We start from the raw sequence: 20,923 nt of genomic DNA, 5'->3' as shown, positions 1-20,923 counted from the left end.
GAATTCGATTGCCCGAAGATGAGCATCTCTAAGAGGTATCAGCCATGGAGAAGATCTATGAGAATCACAAAGGCACACTGTAGGAAACATGAGCAGAGCACAGTTGTCAGTCACTGCAGCATTGCACAAGGTCTCTGTAGCTTTTTGCTCCCTTTGCCCAGTGGGGCACTAACCCCACAAGGAGTTCTGCTGGACCAAGAACTCCCACATGATAACAGGTGAGCTCAAACACCACTGTCTTGTTCTGCTTCACAGTCACCCATCAGCAGTACAAGCTGTTTTCCACACATTATTTTACCCCGGGGGGTGCGGTGACGCAGCAGGTTTGACCGGGTCCTGCTCTCTAGCAGGGCTGGGGTTCAAGTCCCCCTTGGGGTGCCTTGTGATGGACTAGTGTCCCATCCTGGGTGTGTGTCACCTCCAGCCTTGCACCCTGTGCTGCCAGGTTAGGGTCTGGCTTGCCGTGACCCTGCTTGGGACACGCGGCTTCAACAAATGTGTATTTCACTCTGATGTTTCTTTTCGTATATGAATCATTTCTTTCCATTATCTTTACTTGGCAACAACCACAATGAAGAGGTAGCAGAGGTTAACAGGAAAATTTAGGGAAACATTCTGGGTTTGAAGATGAGTACATTCCTTATTTGACATCAATCTTGTTACAGGCATATAAATCTGCTCGTAAACTTCTAGGGTTTACTATCTGACCCCACATATCGAAAGAAACAAAATGTACTTGCTCTCATCACTTTTTTGGCTAGTGAGAGACAGCAGGTCTCAGATCATGACCTCTAATACACTACTTTTTAAATATTTCCAACAATAGCACGTATCTGACATGAGATTGCAAAAGTAAAATATGACCTGGAGGACATATTACCTCAGATGCTGTTCTCATACCATAGGAGTGGTGGTTGCTGACAAAGTGAGTAAAAAAATATTAAGTTTAGATAGGCTTACAACACAGCAAGTATACTGATAACATTTTCTTCATACTTCATCCAGAGGGATCTGTCTTTTTCATTCAGTTACTTTCTCAATAATACAAGAAATCAGGCCCCTTTGACCCTAAATATGCAAAAAGCCCAATTTCTTAATCACCACAGCATTTGTTTTCAACTTTAAAAAAAAAAAAAAAAAATCTGTGCCAAGCCACTACACAAGCCTACTTAGATGTATACATGTGACAAAATATTTATACAAAAAAACGCCCACATATACTTCTCAAAAACTCATTCTTGAAAAACAATTTCTTAAATTTATTCTCATATAAAGGGTTTAACAGACAATTCTGAATAGTAGTAGAAAGCAAATTTACATTTGAGGAAAACAAGTCGGGAACATGGACTAAAAACTTGATTCCAAAAAAAAAAAAAAAAAATCCCTTGAAAGAACTTGTTCCCAGGATGGAGTTGACTCACTGAGTCCAGACTGACAGTGCTGCCTTCTCGATGAGAAGCTAAAACAGGAAATGTGGTTTGACGGACTGACTGTGAAGCTCGATCTTGACATTCAGACTTAATAACAGCCGATTTCTGCATTGGGGGATCCGCACTGTAGGAATGCGTCACGCAGTCTGCTGGCTTCATTCAGCTTCTCTTAAGCTGGTGTAATATCTCATATCAGAGACCCTTTTTGGAGATGCAACGAAAGCCCAGGTTGGAGGAAGAGCTGTCGGGGGTGTTCTGGCTCCGTGCAGCACACCTGTACCTGTAGCAGTAAGACTGGAGATGCACAAGAAAGACAATCCTCAGGGCACTGGGGATAGCTTGGTCCTCAGGAAGCTCTCACCTGACCGGAAGCTACATGCCTCTCTGAGGATTTTTAGTATGTGAGATGCCAAACTAAATATGGCAATGGCTGAAATAGTACTCTAAAGGAAACTTTGAGAGACATTTAATTTCTTTAAGTGGAGACACGTGACCTAAAAGGCTATTTACTGAATAAACAGATGTTGCCCCAGGAGGTTTTCAGTTCAGTGTTTATTATCTTAAAACAAATCCAAAATGCTCCTCTCAGTAAATCCTTAGCACATTCAGGCTGCATGTTTTCAAGACTCATGGTTCAGAATAAGAAGTTTATGTTTCCATGGCAACTGAAGGTGTGAAAGTGAATGGTCACTAGTTGTTACACTCAAAATGTTGGCCCCCTGTTGATGGACTGAATCTATAGCAGGGTAAGTTTGCATGCTGGCTGGTCTCTTAGCAACAGCAACGTAGGTAGGGACTACTTAGATTTACGTACATTTATATTATGGTAGAGTGTTAACACACAATTTCTTGCAATTCATGTTTTTATGAGAATAAATTAAGATCAGGACTGTTCTGCAGCAAAACACAGTTTGCTTAAGAAGTAGGCAATAATGAAATAAGATTAGAGGAAGGACAAAGAGCAAGAACAATAATGAGGAAAAAGTGGGCAGGACAGAATGATGAAAGATTATGTCTCAGGGGTCAACAAATTTGAAATTATGTTTTTGCATTTAAGAACACACTCCAATGTACATTGTGAGATAATACTGCATGCAAGGATGAAGACCAGTGTACATACTGGACTGCACTGGATCCCAGACAATGACAACGTTGTCTCTTCAAAAAAGTACAGATAGCATAAGCCAGAGAGAATAAGCGGAATAGTGATGGAACAGTTAGAAATTTTTCAAATTTACATTTTTTGGTCAGCAAGGAACATTCGTATGGGATTTAAAGAGAAGAGAGGGAAAAAAAAAAAAAAAAACTTATTGTATTAATGCTTTCTGACAACTGACAACTCGCACTACATTTTGACACATTGACAATCATAAATGAGTATTTACGGTTCGATGCTGCAATGGAATTAAAACAGGTAGTATGCTGCGATATATAGTAGCAGACAATGCCAATGGCACAAAAAGCATAAATGATCATTACATCTTGAAAAGAATTTGGACTATTTTGTCTCCTCAATCTTCAGACATATCTGTTAAATTGAAATTAAGGGGAAAAGCAGAAGAAAAACTTGTATACCCTAAATTACACTCAGAATAGTTGGCACCAACCTAAAATTTTTACACACAAGTACAACGTTTTAAACCCATATTTGCTGCTTCTATAAATTCTGTAATAGATTCCTTTCAATATGCATGCCACATGCAGAACTTGAATCACAACCTCTACTTGCTACCTTTGTGGTCATATTACAGATTTTAACATTTAATGTAATAGAGTATATGGTATTTCATGTTGTTACTCCTTTACTCTAAATGGCCGTCTTATTTTAAACGGTTAACCAGCAGGCAATGTGCTGTTCAGCTGTTTCAGTCTTCAGTATTCTCAAGGATCGCATTTGCGTTCCAGTGTCTAAAGTACAGCAAGTCATCTCATTTCAAATCACATGTACTTACATCATTTATGTTCATCCTCCCCGAAGCACTGCTTTACACCATAATTCTGTTGTGAAAGGTTTATGAAGAGCATCTTCATGACTTCACAGCAATTAACATTACAGTTGATTGCTTGTCAACAAAAATGAAAGAAGCAATCATAAATGAAAGCAAAATTTTTCTTTTAATGATGAAAAAAAAAATCTGAATATTTCTTCAAATCCATTTCACAGTTAAGTGTGAATGTAAAGGATATCAGACTATTTAATCTACAAGGTAGAATTCTCATTGCTCCTTACTAGAGACAATGAAATGCAAAAGGAATGGGCTTTGTGGCCCATGTAGCTGGCGCCACCTGACCCAGAACTGGTTACATATTTTTTTCTACAAAGGTGCCAGAGTCTTGACATTAAAGTAGGTCTTTGACAGATGGACTCGACGCAGTACCATGTGTAGTCTCATTTCTCTCCGGCAAAGCCTTTAAACCACAAATCAGTGGCATTCATGCAAAGCTTCATTGGCAGTTTTCATCCATCCCAGTTCCGCTAACGAACTCTCGATGCAAAGGATGCTGATCATCAGTTACTGTATAACGATGTAAATCTGACCTTTTGTCATTACTTAATTACCGACAGGCACCCCGTTATGGAAACAATGGCAGACTGCTTGGGTAAGAGTGTAAAGACAAAGAGGAAACACAGCCGCAGCCAAAGTTAAGCCTGTGTAATGTCAAAAAACTCGGAAGGGTAAGAACACACATCTTATCTGACCAGTTCCCCAGCTGGCTAATATCACTACTGGCTACATGGACTGCCAACATGTGCTCTGCCATTTCTACAACAACACACATATTGATGCTTTATTTAATTCATTTTATGACCCTGTATGAAATAATTGCTATGATGAGAGCTACATTTGTGACAGGATCAATGGACATTCAGAATCTAACAGCTCATGAAAATTGCATTAAAAAAAGATCAGAAAGCAGAGTGTACAGGCATATGTGAGTACGTACAAAGACATGCAAATGCAGAGCGAATCAGATATTAGTGCTTCTGCTCAGAATGTCAATAAGACAGAAAAAACAAAAATTAGCACTATGATAAAACAACAAACGATAAGCATGTTGTGTTATGACAAAGATGTTATATAATGCAGAGGACAGAAGACAATACAACCATCTCCCTGTATTAAGATGAGCAAATCTAGCACAAGCGATCTTACTTAGCTTTCACTGGGTTTTACCTTGTGGCACATGTAGGATCCTCCCTTCTTCACTCTATCCCGACCTGTGGCTGGCCCTGTCTGGAAGACAGCAGACCGACAGCATCATACAAGTTAGGTCCATAACCTTCCTTGGGTCATGGAAGGAGTATTTCGCCTATAGTGGGGACTGTAAAAACAAGGGGAAGAATTCCAAAAAGGGAACTATAGACTAGCCTATAAAATACTTCAATTATTTTATTTCTCTCTGAAGGAAAATCAGAACAACGGGGCTCATATGGCCGTTTATCCTTTAGCCTTACGTCACTGTGTGTAAACACCAGAATAAATCTCAAGAAGAGAAAAAGCACCACTCTGTAATCTGTAACTTATTAAAGACATTGTTTACTGAGCATTTTTTGCAAAAGGAAAAAAAAAAAAAAAAAAAACAAACGGAATAAACAGACAATGGCTGTGAACTTACAACATCATGTCTTCAATAGAGGAGAATTATGTAAAATAAGTTGCATAGTCACTTCAACCACACTATTCCGCAAACCTTCGAAAGGATAATTATCATAAATACGTAAGCAACAATAACATTTTCTTGTAACCAAATTTATTTAAAAAGGAATTAAATATAATTGCTTTTAAGTAACTGGCTTTTCAGGAGGCTATTGCTTTAATCTTTTTCTCCCCTTAAAAAGTATTACCTTGAAGAGAAATAACTGCAGTTTATTTGTACAAACAGTAACGTCACAAAGAACCGCTGCAAAAAAATCTGCACTGAACATAAGGCAAATTTGACAGCTCCATTTCCTTACACACATCTATTAAAGGGCAGAAGGAAGCATTGCGCTTTATGCTGTTGCCTTATTATCACAAGGTCCTGTATTCAAATCCCTGCTGCTGATCAAATACCACTCATCACATTTTTTGAACTGAACCAACCCAGTAAGAATTTCAAATTTGAGTAAATGAATAGCTAAGCGTAAGAAATACAGTACATAAATCTAGCAGTACAATAACTTTGAACAAAGAATTACATTTTATTCATAAAATGTTCAGCAATAACAGCATGATAATACCGGTTCCATTTGTCGACAGGTACTCTTCACACGGAGCCACTAAACGTGACGTGCTTAACAGAATATCCGCTATGAACTCACCTGGTTCATCATCTGAACTAACAGCACTACTGTCTCAGTAAATTTGGTGTAACGGCTGCTCCTCATGTAATAGGGTGTATACAGTACATGTACATAGGGATTTGGAAGCAGATACACGCCTGCGGACAGATGGAGGCTCCACGAGTGCTGTGGTGCTGGAGGCCTGTAACTGGATTACCGGTGTTCACTGACAGGATCAGAGTACCCACTGATTGCTCTCGGAGTAAACAAGGCTCAAGGGAGTGACTGGCGGTGGGGCCCAAGCTGTCATTTCTGGGCAAAGCAAACGCACCAAGTCACGCCACACTTGCTCTGTTTCAGCAGGACGACACCGTTTGTCCAGCGCTGACAATCCCCACATCAAACCTTGCAGTCACGCACACAAATCCCACAATCCTTTGCTACTGCCAGACAGCAGTGTGAAGCCAGGAGTGAGACAAGACTGCTGCTTTCTCAGAAGACATGAAAGTGGACCAGGTACATCCTCAGCTTCCCAGCTGAACTGACAGTTCTAGCATGTCACAGGATCATTTTGTTTTCATTTGTAACTGCCTCAAATGTTAAATTAACGTCACCTGTTTCTTTCTGCAACTGTGCTACAGCTCTTCAACAACCACTTCTGTTTTTGTTGTACTTAACATCCATTCTGATGAGGCTGAGTATTTCACACAATTCCCAAGAGTGATTAACCATCACCCTTATCTAGTGCTCTGTAGCATCTTCATCCGGAAAAAGACACAGTCAGTATCAACAAATTTAAGGTCTAAAACATTTCCTAGACACTACCCTCAGCCACATGCACTCTTCTGCTTGCTCTCATCTCCTTCCTCTCACTTTCACATTCGCCTAGGCCACCTGATGAGCAGGAGGGACACTGCGCCTTCTCAAATACACACAAAGCAGACCACAACACTATCCAAGACAACTTAGAGCATCTCCTATCTGGCCCTTAGAGCAGACCCCATTTCTGGCACCTTAAATAGGCTTCATTACTCTTCCGTACTTGCAGACTGTCAATGCTTTGCACACCTTCTTCAAATGCACTGATGAGGCTGCTCTGAATTATTCGTCATTTAAAAACAAAGGGCAAAGTTTAGATAAACAAATGAAACTTTTGGGTTTTATAACAAAGTAATGACCAGTGCAATGTTAAGAACAAACAACATCCTCGCAGCTGCTTCACATGTTTCACTGATAAGATGCACAAGCTGTGCTTACAGGGTTATGAAGCTCATCTGTAGCGTGATGCACGTTCCACCAGTCAGCTGTCCATTCCCAAGCATTTCCTACCATGTCATACAGCCCATAACCATTGACAGGAAATGACATCACCTGCAGGTGGAAAGGAAGAGAAACAGCAGACCTTTTACCATGATGTATGAACATGTTACAGTATTCAAGTGAGATTGCGATTGCACTGAATCCTCCATCCACAGCCTGTCTGTCGTAGTACTAGTCCCCAAACAAAGGATCCCAATACTGGGGCTTGATTTCAACACCAGAGTACTACTCTTGTACTGCACGCGAGGCACAGCAGTTTCCGGGGTATTACTGACAAGGGGAGTGTTATGATGACGGAAACTCTGAAAGAAGGATAGAGCTCAGCAAAAGTTGAAACCAGTATAAAATCTCACACACACACACACACACACACACACACACACACACACACACACACACACACACACACACACACACACACACATTTTCTGAACCGTTTGTCCAAAATCAATTTGAATAAAAACTTCTAACCAAATAATGTGCAACAAGGGGACTGTTCAGCCAGAGCTAAGTGAAACCAAACATCAAAAAATTATTTGGATATTGGCAATTTCCATGTATAGGAGTGCATGTACCCTCTTTGTAACAGGCTAGAAATTCCACTATGTTTCCGGTGCCTTTTCCTTCCGGGTGCAAAATGAGTTTACAAGACTACACAGCGCAGGATAAAAAAATTGAAAATATTGGCTCAGTATCATTAGTTGGTTTGAAAATGAAAATGAAGGATTGTTTCTTTTTTTTCCCTCAACTGGGTCTTTAAGACTAACACTAGTGGTGAGGAGTAATCCTTGTACTTCCAGAATTCACCAGCTACCCATCTGAACATTAGAGACTGCAGAAGGTCTTGGGTTCGCAATACCACGAGCAATTGTTCAGCAAATCTGCATTGCTTGATCAACATGCTTTGACTTCACCAGCCCTAAAACATTTATTTACTTTGCTGAATTCAAATTTTAAAATCAGAAGCAGACATTACTCAAGTTCCGTTTCACCTAAAAACACTAGTTTTACATTCGGCAATCTCTCTTACCGGTGATGTCTTAACATATCCATCCTCTCCCGTATTCTCTTTTGGAAACTGTCCCTGCCATAGGTTGGCATAGTGCTGTCCTTTAGGATTCAATTTATTACCCCAGGGGAAAAGTCTGCAAAAAAAAAACAAAAACTCAGTAACTGGACATGCTCTCTACAATTATATCAACTATGATATGACAGCATCCAATCAAATGAAACCTTCTCTTGCATACGTACAATTCCACTGTCACTCTGACTGGGCCTGAGTCACTAATAATGCATCTGCTTATTTACAGCACTTCTGGAACGGCAGCAGCACTCCTGAATTTGGGGGGAAATCTACTTTTGTTAATGATACTTTCAAATTGAATAACACATAGTTGTAAGAAGGTCGACAGGTTTCACAAACATTTGGCTCTGTATTCAGTATGTTGTGAATCTGAATATGAAGGAACAATCAGGGCAGGAGACAATACAGTGGCTGTAGGTTAAGTAATCGATGCTTCATGTTAGGTGCCATGCAAACCACACAGCTTACTTTCGCTCCTTTAAAATGCACAGCTTTTAGCTTCCCATAACAAATATTCACCTTTATATGAGAAAGTAGAAGGCTACATTATAAATATCCACATTAAGCTAGAAACAAGATTTAATGCATGTTTGTGCTACTGATAACTTCAGAATGCACTGTTAGTACAAGGTGCTCTCTCTTTGACCAGATGGTGGAAAATTATCTTTTGTGGTTCAATCTATAAAATTATATTATTTGTTATATTATCTTATTTGTCTGGCAAGTAACAGGTGGTCAGGTGCAAGTGACTACCTTTTCTTTGTTACAGCTCACCTAATCAGACAGCATTTCCAATTGACAGTACAAATTGGACGAAATGTAGATGCTGCCTTCCCAAAAATGCATTAGTACAAGTTCAGCCAATATGCGGCACACCATGCAGCTTCCTACCACAGTGCACACTTATCTTTTCTCATGTGTACACACACACACACACACACACACACACACACACAAAAAGGTACCTATCCTGCAGCCCGCCACGACAGGCATACTCCCACTCTGCTTCAGTGGGTAGCCTCTTCCCAGCCCACAAACAGTAGGCCATCGCATCGTTCCATGAGACATGGAGCACGGGGTGTTCTAGCCTGCAGTGGGACAAAGCACAGAGGAGTACTGTGACTCACTGTGTTTTTAGGAATTTTCAGAGCAGAGGATCAGCAAATGAAAACACAAATGGCAGGAGAGAGTAAGGAACAGAGGATGGTTCAAAAGGCAAATGGAAATGAACAGAGTATTAAAAGATGATGATCTCCAGAAAACCAGAATGAAAAACAGAAGAGTGGGACAGAAAGAGCTAAGAGATGGGACAAAATACATGATCACTTCATCACAGCTGCATGCAGCTAGATAGGACAAAAGATGTCACCTCTACCTCTGAGTTAAGCTGTGATGTAGCTATTCAAGTAAAATGGAGCAAAACACATCTGCCAGCTAAATGTAAAGAATACAGATAAATTAAGCTATATTTTAAAAGATATTTAAAATTATGGTTTCTGCTGTCTGGGAGGCTAGGGGGATGTGCCAGGAATGGCCTGGAGTCTGACAGAAGGAGCTGGCAGTTACAGGAAAATTGCTAAACCAGTACAGCCCACCTGTCTGCAATGTGAGAGTCTGGGCCCTCGGGGTGCTTCCAGTTGGCCCCTTTAACTGGTAACCACCAAGGTGCAGCAGCCACCTGCCAGCCAAGAAGGGAGTGAATGTCAGATCTGCACTGTGTATAGTATAAATGAACATCTATGGAGAAACTCACAAGGAAGCACAAATTCTCTTCCGACAGTCACGCCCATGAGCTCCATCAAGGGAGACAGAACCCTCATTGATTAATCAGACCAAGCCTCCAGGCTCCAGTTGTCTCCAAAAATTCCTGACCCCAGGACTGACAGACTGCTCCGTTTGATATCTTGAGCTGTAAATATTGTTGGGCCATGTCCCTCCTTATCTCAGATCTCAACTGATGCCACTGTACGACAAAATACAAACTGTTCAAAGAAATCACCAAAAGCAATTATCCTGCCATCATCTCAGAGAAAATCCACACTATACTAGTGACCATTTCATTCCTGATATTTCTGTCATAAAAGATATAATTAAAGGCTTTTAGTGAATGTTTTCAGGCATTCATATGATGAGTGCTGTTTATGCAAACACTTCAGGTTTTCCATGAGGCAACTGTTCTTTTACCAAACAGAGAATATACACATTTACAAATCTTCTTGAACCGAGGCAAAGTGAGAGTAAACTAACCAGAGGACGGAACATTCTGGGGCCAATCTATATATGTGGTTATCAAAAGTCCACACTGGCCTCATGACACTTACCAACAACAAACTAAAACAGGCTAGAAACAGAAATGAAATAAGATCCAGTGCTATACCTGATTATTTTCAAGAATCAACATTTCCAGTTCTTTGAAGGATGAAGGAAGTGGGGAAACTTCACATTTGAACATCCCATAAATGATTCCTGAATGTGGTGATTTGAAAGATGTTCAACTTACACCCGAGCAGCTTTTGTGGGACATTGGGATCCAAGAATGGTATTAAAGTGGTCGTAAATCCAGCGAATCCCTCCTATGCAACTGCCTTTGTAATTGTGATTCAATCATTTCTGGTGATTCTATAATTTCTGTACCATCTCAGAAGTAAAAGTCTACTGAGAAACAAAGAAATAAAAGTTTGTCCTTGTTACCATTTACAAATTCTTCCAGAGCTCAGCAACCGATAAGAGTTTAGATTTAACCCTGGGGCTACAGATAGAAAAGAAACTGCAATTCAGTTGGAAAAAGCTATTTAGCCAGAGGAATAATCATTACTGGGCACTGTTGTATTGTTCTGTACCTCAGTCAGTTGCCACAACACAGCATTTAGCAGCACATCACCAGACCACGTTATCAGGGTTATATGAAAAGCCAATCCATGGGGCATGCATGTCATTACTTGCTGTCATAGCACCCATCACCCATAGACATCCAGTGGCATCGCATTGTTCCCCCATCCTTCAGCATCATTGAGGTACCTCTACTCTCAGCACCCAAAATTGTTTTTTTTTTTCTTTTAAAAACTGGTTGTTTACTGAAGTAGTAAATGCTGGAATACACCCTAGGCTGTACAGAGTACCATCATTGCAGGGTAGTAGCAATTCTGCAGGGCATTCAGCCTTCCAAGGAATCCTGCAGGATAAGGACACAGAACCCCTACAGAGTGTTTACAGAGGCTTCTAAGTGTAGCTGTATAATCAAAGCCATAACAGTTTTACACAGTTTTATGGAAGCTAAAAGCTTAGGTGGACTGATGGAAAATTTGATCCTTGGCCAGGATTGTGTAACTTATATCAGTGGCCTCAGAAATTAAACTCTCTGGGGGATTCTCAAACAGTGAGTATTTGTTCCAAGCAACTGTTGCTATGCAGTACAAAACTATTTTATACCATATGCGGGTGTTGATTTCTTCTCCTTTTTTATGTACTTTGATGCCTGTGTAAACCATAACAGGGGTTTAAAATGGAGCAATGGAAAAGGTGGTGTAAAATATGAGATAACAAAAGAAAAAATAATATTAATGATCATCTGTAGATACAAACAAAAATGAGTCATTAAGTTTAGCAGATGAAAGGACATTTGAAATCAATGCCTTCGTGAAAAATTTACAGAGCATTTAAATTTCAGCAATATACAAGAGAGTTAGGGTTGACATTTCTATAGTCAGTATGACATTCAATTGAGAAAAAAACCATCTAGATCCTTTCACTTAAGCTTCTATGGCAACAGAGCTGTGTTAATACGGTACCATTACAGATTGATTGTATGTTGACAAGTATGTTCATAAATCCTTCAAAAACATATTTCTAATAAATCTTTACAGGCAGAAATGGAGAAACATGAAGGAAAGGTAGTTATAGAATAATAATGTAATCATTAGACCTGGGTAAAATATTATAAGGGACACTGTACAGCTGTGTTGCTTCATTACCTCAGCACTCTGATCCCCCTCCAAGCAGCTCTGACCAGACTCAAGCCTTTATACATTAAACATGTCAGATTTGCCCATAATTTTTGTTAAAGACCATCAAGAGGATTTTAAACCGATACGAGTAAATTTCTGATGTTAAATGAGTTCTTGTGACGTGGTATTTCTGAAGACAAGGCTCTGTACATCAGACTCTAAACCTTGATGGGTGGCAGCCCAAAGCTGCTAAGCTTAGACTTCATTACAAGAATATGCTTGCTGAAAAGAAAACTCTTTTTTTTTTTTTTTTAGCATTCTCAGCACTGAAAGTTGGCTGCACTGGGTTTGAGGAGGTGCAGGCTCCACAGAGAATGAGCAACTGACTCATGCCTGTGTAGGTGGAACTAAAATGGACCAGAGTGAACTGATCAGATCTAAGATTACAATGACTATGCAGTGAGTATTAATTTAAGCAAATCGATGAGAACATTTTAACCCATTCCAAAATATTAAATCCCTGCTGCTAATGTCCATGATTCCCTACAGTGCAGCATCGATGGGAAAACACACATAAACACAGATGTACTTTTGAAGCAGGATCTACAACACTAAGCACTGCCTACTGATGTGAGCGTGGATATGTGAGATTGGGAGCTGCAGATTTGGAGCCTGTCATTGCTATGTTTAACAGGAGAGCTCTATAAAGACTGTGTTTACATATCATCTGAATGACTTCATAGCTGCGTCTCCAAAACCCTGGGTGTGTGTTAAATGTTACACAAATATCTGCTATCCTTCCCAACATGGAGAGCAATGATGAAATGGCAGACAACATTATACATTAAACAATGACTGAAGCTATTACTTCTTATTACTATTATTAACTTGATATATGAAGAGACATTTTGGGGATCTCTTTTTTCCAACTGGAAAAAAATATACACAAAGACCATTCTAAATGACAGAAGAAACATTTCACAAAAAGAAAAACGTTTCAACCGACTATGGCTATTGACACAAGTATTACGATAAGTAACCAACTCTCCAAGTGAATCTAAAAATAGATTCTACATCACATAATGCCAGAATGACTATTCAATGAAACCTCTAAGTCCTGCAAATCAGTCTCCAGGAAGAAATAATCAAGCCTTAGTACCAGTAAAGGCCAGGAAATAAATTTTAAAAATTATTTTATATACCATCTGACTCAAATAGTTCCCACCATATCTGTTCTTTAATGTCCTTATTTAGCTATATCGCTAAGTCCGTTTTCGACATTGCTATCAGGTTAAAATCAGAGGAAGCTTTTAGTCAGACATCCGCTCATAACTGGTTCATGGGTTGTCACTGTAATGACTTAAAAATATAAAACATAACACCTTTTGTTAGAATCTTTGTTACATAGTTTATACAACAATTTTACACAAAATAGATATTACACCTACACTGCGATGGAATAAATGCTGGTAAAAAATATTATTACAAATTATGACAGTGAAATCCTTTTCTCAGCAGTATATTCTGTACAAGTTTTTTTTTTTTTAATAAATGTATACAGAAGCACTTAAAGCAAGTAAAACTTACCGCCTGAGAGATTTCACTTTTTATCTTTTCACTCAACAAACCCTCAAACACAAAGGAGTCGCCAAATTTCTCTGCCTGTAGGGATGGAAACATATCAGTCACATTTTTATCATCTCTTTTCATTTGTTTGTGATAGTTCTCAACTTCAGGAAGTAGCTGAGCATGTAAATTATTCTCACTTCTGTGACATAGCCGGTGGCATTAACAAATTTCTGGAAGTCCAGGTTTCTGACTTCATGAATGTCCATATAAAAGGCATCGAGGTGAACTCTTCTCTGAGGTCCCTCCCCATCCTGAGGAATCCCAGGATTGTCTGTACCCATGAGAAACTGTCCTGCAGGGATTAGCACCATCTGTAAACAAGAGGAACAAATACCCTCAAGGTAAGAAACACAACAGTATCTGCAAAACAGCTGGGTTTATTACATTCAGTGAATGGGCTTTAAAAAACTAAAGCTGGCACTACTAAGAACTTCTCATTCTTTAAAAAAACTGAAATGTCATACACCTGAGTAATCTGTGCACACTGTCAAAAATGAATCGCTATTATGTGAACTGTGTCTTTGTGAATTGATCATATGGTCGTGGTGACAGAACAACTGCAGCTGAGTTCGTCAGTGAGTAAAGATTTATATATTCTTTTTAAGATAAAACAGCATGAGTTAACCAAGGTTAATTGGCCTTGAGTGCTGTCACTGCTAGACCCACTCAAGGTCGCCTGATGACCTGAGACTGGGGCATCCAACGACTCAACTAGCCACTCTTTAAAGCATCTCACCAGAAAGGTGGGACTGCCAGTTGGCTTTGGAGACCCACAAAGTACCATCTAACTACCATTATAAGTGTTACATTTTATTCTGTACCCTACTATGCTCCATTTCCCTTAGGCGTACAATAGCAGTGAAGTTTGACTACTCCTGGACAATACTTGAAGGGGAGGAAGGGGACAGAGGCGTGAAAGTGAATTGACCCTCAAGTGTCCTACATCTTTGGGACAGGAGATGTCACCCGCCTTCCTGCTCAAACCAGTTAATCAAACCCTTCATGAAGAGAAAAAAAACTAGTCTATAACAAGCATACTCAAACTTTCAACTGGTACTGTTTCACCACAGTTTCCACTAATTAAGTGTATTAAAAGACATGTGTATGAAGAATAGGCAAGAGTGCAGCATTCGCACAGCCACAATTCCTATTTACCTACACTGTGGTATTCCACATCCGGACTGTAGGCGTTTGGAAGGTGTGGCTTCAAGCCAACCTGTGACTCCATGGACTTTTGCATACTTTGGGGGTATTTGTAGGTTTTCCCCTCAACATTTCAGACTTGTTGTTCAGGGGAAAGTGTAACTGAGTGTGGGCAACACGTGTGAGTTTATGCGCTGTGGGGCGCTGGCATCATTCCGGATGGTTCTGGGTCCTGTGACCAATTTTGAATTACTCACTCACTGACATAACCTGGACAGGTAGTAACCTGGCTGCTGCAAGCAATGGAGGGAAATGAAAGACCGGACCTTCTGAAATTAAATTTGCATGTGGGTTTTATACACATTGTCAGGTTTATGAACACAGCAGAGCAGGCCAGTATTACAATAAGTTCAGGCCGCCCTTGGGGAAGTTACAGCACACCAGGCCTTCCTTTCAACTCAACAACTGTTGCTGAAACAGTTTCGTCACCAAACAAAAAGAGCCTCGCCTAGTATGGTTGTTAATGTAATGGCATGGGGACGCTATGCTACTGCAGTGCATTACTGTACAGATGTAACCACACTAAAGTAAAGTATTCAGAAGATGCGAACACTCTGCGCATGCGACTCGAACTGAACGGTACCGTACACCGCACCGCACCGCACCTCACCTCTGCGGAAATGTCCGCGCGTTCCCGACACTCGCTCTGGCCCTCATCCCGATTGGCCGCGGCCGAGTACTTTCCCGCAGGCAGCTCGCGCGGATCTCGCGGTGTGTGAGGTTCCTTTGCGGTGCGTGCGGCAACTCCTGATGGAACGTCCCTCTTCAGCGACTGGCAGCCGCAGCCAGAGCCGGAGCTCTCTGGCTCAGCTGTCGGTGACGGAGTCAAGTCAGGCTCTACGCTCTGCTGTGTGGTGTCACACGACACAATACCTACATAATAAACGCACAGAATTACGAGAGTACTGCGGGGAAACATCGCACATGGAGCTGCAGGGGTTTAGTGTTAGCCGAACGTGCGCAGAGCCATGTTTGCGGTGGCTCTTGTCACGTGACCAGTCAGCTGGTTTCTCCTTCGCATTTCCACATGTCTGTTCTCATACTTCATAGGTCTTGTGTGTACATTGTGTTCATGTTGATGTACGACAAAGACTTACAAAATGTTAAAGGGCTGTAACCGTTTTGCACGAGGATGTCCAGCTATCTGTTAGGCTTGTATTTTTTAACGCGAAGACGTTTAATGGAAGGGCGAACTTAGACATTAAGAGCGACAAACGTCAGGAACATTATTATAATGATTATATTTTCTTTTCTCCCTAGACTTGTTACTTGTGTTTCTGACACTTGAATGTGCAGCTGCAGTAAATTATAGAAGTATTTCAGTTGTTGAATGATATGAATTTCACAGAAGAAACAACATTTCCCAGACTTCAGTGCAGCCGTACAACGTCCTATCAAAGCTGGCTATCTGAGGGCTGCCGCAGAGGTTGCTGGGAGGACTTTCGCCGAATGAACAGCAATTCCCAGAGTTCAGTGCAGCAGTATATAACGTTCTGGAAAAGCGGGCGGCCCCAAGTGCTCAACGAGTAGGCTGTTCTGCCTGAGAGGAGTGGAGCTGTCAGATAACTGACTTTTCTGTAGGGGGGTTTTTTTTTTTTTGGGGTCATGGATTTAAAAGAAGACGGAGCCCTGGACACTGTCACACTCTAAGTTTGACGCGCAGCTTCCTGAGAAATACTTTTTCCTCGTAGTTAAGGTAAAGGATGGTTCAGCTACAGTTTTTCAGACAAAAAAAGCATCCTAAACTTATCTTATGTGTGAACAACGGAACTGAGCGTTCTCTTTCTTTGTCGGGCTGCGCTGACTAACCCTGCGAGCGTTTCGTGCCTCAGCAGCAGCAAATATTTCTACTTTTAGTTTTAAACTTTGTAGAATTTTTCAGTAGCGGGTAGGGTAGCTTTTTTCACGTCACGTGTATCATGTACTTATGTTTTCAAGTGGTATATTGCTGAGGGTTATGATTTTATGAACTGTGTGTGTGTGGGGCGATATGCCCGCGGCAGGACTGTTCATTCGGTCGCAATTTTTTCGTTTCGTGTGTGAAAAAGAATATAAGCCCAACCCCGTAGACTACTGTGTAGTAGCCCGTGGGCATGGGGAATTGACCACCGTTTTCCCACAGCAACACGGGCTGCAGAAGCGGGAGCTCGTTGCGGTGTCTTTGGCTTTGGTCACTCACTCATTCACAGCAGTGTCACAGGTGCCGCCTCACTGTCACACACCGGTTCGCGCCGTCCTCCCCCTCCCGTGGCGTCACATTTATACTCTTATTAATTTTACCTAAGGCTAGCCGCCGGTGGAACGCGCCTTCGCTTCGTCGAAGGCTTCGAATCGACTCGAGTTGTTAATTTTAAACGAACACAGTGCGAATCAACCCAGCCAGGTTTGTGTGTGTGGTTCAGTCAGTGCTCGCGACAGTCATATAATATAAATTTGTTGCCTTCTTTTTTTCAGTCCAGATTTAGAACGTGTTCAACGGTGTTGCCTGTTTTATTTTTTAGAAATGAGAGAAATTTTCTTCTCATATCTGTATGTAACTGTTTTGTCAACACCAGTACTGCAATGCCCGTCCTCAGGCTCAGTGCGTGCAGAGAATCTCGTACCTCATGGCATGCCATGGTCTTTTCTGAAGAAGACTCGCAGGCAGGGCTGATTTCTTCTCATGGTTATGGATGTGCAAACACTAAACTGAATGCGAGTCACTGAGGTAGCAGACCGCACACTGCATGTGCAGGTATGGGGGGGGGGGGGAAGTGTAGTGAAGAATGACGAGGAAGACATGATCATCATGATGATGATGATGCCCAGTTGTTGAGGCAGGTAGAAGATGACAGAAGAAAGTTTGATCAGCTGCTCAGAATAATATCCAGGATGGCTGCTTCTCTCTGAAAGGTCTGCTTCTGCTTGCCTGCTCTATCCTCCTTTTACTTTTGACTTGGAGCGCGTGTGTGTCTCCAGTAAGAAGCCACTACAGTGACTTAGTTACAGCATCCAGATTGTTTTGGTTATTGGTTTTGGGGTTTTGTGGTCCTTTGCATGGATGTAGCCTGAGAAGTCAGAAGTCTATTTAAATCATATGTTAATATCAGAGTCTTGTTTTTAAAATATTGTATTGCCATTTTACTGATGTTTTCCTACACACGTTTGTATGTGTGGGCAGGACAACAATTTATCTTGAATTTTGTGAGTTGTCTTTACATCGTTCTGGAGCAGAACCACATCCCTTTTTAAACATACCTGGTTACTGATTGACTCCTTATTCAAATAATCCTTCCTGTATTTTTAATTGGCATGTCACCTGTGTTTAAAAAATGCCTCACGGAATTTTAATTTGTTTTAGTTATTTCTTATTGATGTTTTTGTACATCCGACAGTTTGTTTTTTTGTGAACTACTGTGCCACTCAGGAAGTCAGGACAGGATTTTTTTTTTTTCAGGATCTATTTTTAGTGGATGCTTCTTCCAGCATGTATAGCACCAAATTGAGTTTGTTTGGACACAAGTGTATTTCCCACAATACTGTAGTTGGCCTATAAAAATACTGCCTTACATGGTTGTCATTGCTGCTCTCAGAGGTGCTCCTCTTCAAGTGTGCTGTCCTGAAATAAACCTGCGTCTTTGTCAGCTGTTTTCTAGTAAAACAGTAAATGTTAGCGAGAAACATCCGAATTTAACTTAGTCCTCACAGCTGTAAGTGTCAGCTATGCCGTGATGTGTCTGTATCTGTTAGAGAAGTACTTTTATATAGTTACTCCATTTAAAACAAACAGTGCCTTGGATTGGGAGATGGAATATTACTGGCCTCACAGTGAGGTTTTTTTTTTTTTTTTTTTTTTTTGCAACTGTTTCAATTTTGCATGGAGACCAGTGTTTGTCCTTATATAGGTGTCTCATGTCCCCCAGCTCTGTTTTGGCACACCCACTCATTACCCTGTGTGTTACTCAGCGTCATATTTGCAAGTATCAGGTGGAACCCCATGGACAGTATCACAGCCATCTGGGATTCCAGAAGCCCACTGACTGACCTATAATAGAAATATTCTCCCGAGTCATTCGTTGTAGTCCATTCTAGGAGACATTTTTAAGTGATCCTTCCAAACATGATATGCTATAATGAGTCCCTATGCACCAATACAGGACATTCTATGCTTTGACCATGTGGTAGCAAATGTTTAGTGGTGGGGCTTTGACAACTTAATATATCCGAATTGGCAAAAAAGCTTTTTGGATATAAGTCTTAGGAGGATATTTTTGTCCTTGGGAATAATGGTAGGGGAAATTTAGTGCTACATATTTCTTGCGTTCCTGTCTTGTCTCTTGTTTTTTTGCTTTGATCTGGTATTGCCGATATATTACATCTGTCATCATTTATTGTAATGGCAAGATACTACAGATATATAGTCTGATAATGGCTTTTGATGTTTGTAGTCTGTTGATCACTAGACAATTTCTGAGATGTATTTTAATGCTTGCTTATCTCTGACATGACCTCCTTCTGCAATTTTTTACAGACTAAGACATCTTCTGAAGAAATGTCAGACAAGATGTCTAGTTTTCTGCACATTGGAGACATTTGCTCCTTATATGCAGAAGGATCAACCAATGGGTTCCTTAGCACCTTAGGGTAAGTTTGGATAAATTGCTGTTAGTACTTAAGGAAGCGTTTGGCACATTTTGTAGTGCCAAATGCTCAAAATAATACTTGGGTGAAAGTCTTTACATCTGTGTAATTCAGTGTTGAACACTAAAGTTTTACATTGTCTTTTAATATACTTGTTCCCACTGTGATTTCATTCCATCTTAAACTTTATTTCATTTGATTTAACTGAAACTGCATTGCATACTGTACAGCCCTATGTATTTTTTTCCCTGTTTTTAAGATGCGTCTTACTACCTGTCAGTTAGCCAACCCCCGTATGATATTTTTGCTCTAGTCTTTTGTCAGCCACGAACCATTGCATGCTCCATCCTCTGGTCCCATAATGCACAGGTTCATAGTACAGGAAGCTTGTCTGGATGTACTGCAGCACTTGAAGAGACTTCATGGTACCTGATCTGTTGAGTGTAGCTCTAATCCCAGTTCTCTGCTTGTTGACTGTGCCCCCCCCCAAGCCAAGAAGGTTGGGCTGCCACAGCTCTGCACCGTGTTGTGCCCAGGAATGTTCTTTTGATACGTTGCAGACACCTCCAGCACGATGCAACAGTAAACCCTCTGAGAAAGAATGTACTTCATTAATACTCTTACTTGAGGTTTCCCTAGGATGTAATGCAAAAGGCCAGTTTAGCCAGAGGTGGATTGTTCTGCATGTGAGGTAAACTGGAAAAATGACTGGCTGTTTCAAGTACAAAATTTTATTTTAGATGGTTTTGCCAACTACTAAGAAAATCAACCAGAAAAGTGATAGTTCACAGTTTTGATGGTTTTAAATTCTTTTACTGTTGAAGTAAATTGCAAGTCAGAAGGTATGTCTGCACGAACTCATTAGTGTGCGTGGTGAAACATGAAGAGTTAATACTATTTTTTCATGGTAATGTCAAATTGTATAGAGTTGCAATGAACACGCTTTGGAAAACCAACTTCTGTTGTGCTTTCATTTCTCTACAACAAAGCAGGGGGGGAAATACTGTTTACAGTGAGTTTAATCATAGATTGTGTTCTCAGATCAAGTGGAGATACTTCCAAGTGGGGGGGGGGGGGACTACGCAAACCATAAAATCAAAGATGAATGTTAGTGTACTGAGCTAAACTGTTTCCAATCTATTTGATATGTAATGCTTGACAAGATTGATTTCAGTGTAAAGTGGAGATGCGAAAATGTATTTCTTTATATTTTGAATATGATATTTATTTAGATGAAACTTTTCTCTAAAGTGACTTGCCATTATTTACCCATTTATGTAGCTGGGTAATTTTACTGGAGCAATTTTTAGGGTAAGTAGCTTTTTCAAAGGTACTACAGCTGGAGGTGGGAATCGAACCAGCGACCTGAGTCCAAAGGTCCTAACCATAGGTAACGTGCAGCTGATTTGCTTTGAGCTGCTTCTGAGGA

At 40.6% G+C, this 20,923-nt stretch overlaps 2 protein-coding genes across 6 annotated transcripts in view; one reads left to right on the top strand and one right to left on the bottom strand.

Annotated features, from left to right (window-relative positions):
- Positions 1-1,345: 1,345 nt before the first annotated feature.
- Positions 1,346-15,845, bottom strand: sumf1 (sulfatase modifying factor 1). The gene is made up of 9 exons (XM_018756543.2): positions 15,485-15,845; positions 13,809-13,982; positions 13,630-13,704; positions 9,694-9,776; positions 9,064-9,186; positions 8,045-8,159; positions 6,952-7,065; positions 4,607-4,666; positions 1,346-1,724 (listed from the first exon to the last, which is right to left on the bottom strand). Exons 1-9 carry the CDS (start codon positions 15,791-15,793, stop codon positions 1,623-1,625), a joined length of 1,155 nt encoding a protein of 384 aa, XP_018612059.2. The 5' UTR covers positions 15,794-15,845; the 3' UTR covers positions 1,346-1,622.
- A 564-nt stretch (positions 15,846-16,409) lies between these two features.
- Positions 16,410-20,923, top strand: part of LOC108936961 (inositol 1,4,5-trisphosphate receptor type 1) — a 98,005-nt gene continuing 93,491 nt past the window's right edge. For all 5 annotated transcript variants that reach the window (XM_018756624.2, XM_018756625.2, XM_018756623.2 and 2 more), the window contains exons 1-2: positions 16,410-16,570; positions 19,385-19,497. In XM_018756624.2, the coding sequence (XP_018612140.1) occupies positions 19,406-19,497 (92 nt within the window). In that variant the 5' untranslated portion in view covers positions 16,410-16,570; positions 19,385-19,405. The remainder of the gene's footprint in view (positions 16,571-19,384; positions 19,498-20,923) is intronic.

The sequence above is a fragment of the Scleropages formosus genome, chromosome 2 (genome assembly GCF_900964775.1).
Source record: "Scleropages formosus chromosome 2, fSclFor1.1, whole genome shotgun sequence".
Classification (NCBI taxonomy): Eukaryota; Metazoa; Chordata; class Actinopteri; order Osteoglossiformes; family Osteoglossidae; genus Scleropages; species Scleropages formosus.
This window is presented reverse-complemented; position numbering and strand designations above follow the sequence as displayed.

Excerpts from the sequence above, each read along its gene's own strand:
- sumf1 (XM_018756543.2), bottom strand. The coding sequence starts at position 15,793 with ATGTTTCCCCGCAGTACTCTCGTAATTCTGTGCGTTTATTATGTAGGT. Across the intron at positions 13,983-15,484 it reads GCGCGGACATTTCCGCAGAG|ATGGTGCTAATCCCTGCAGG; the intron begins GTGAGGTGCGGT and ends TCTTGTTTACAG. Across the intron at positions 8,160-9,063 it reads CGTGGCGGGCTGCAGGATAG|ACTTTTCCCCTGGGGTAATA; the intron begins GTACCTTTTTGT and ends TTTTTTTTGCAG.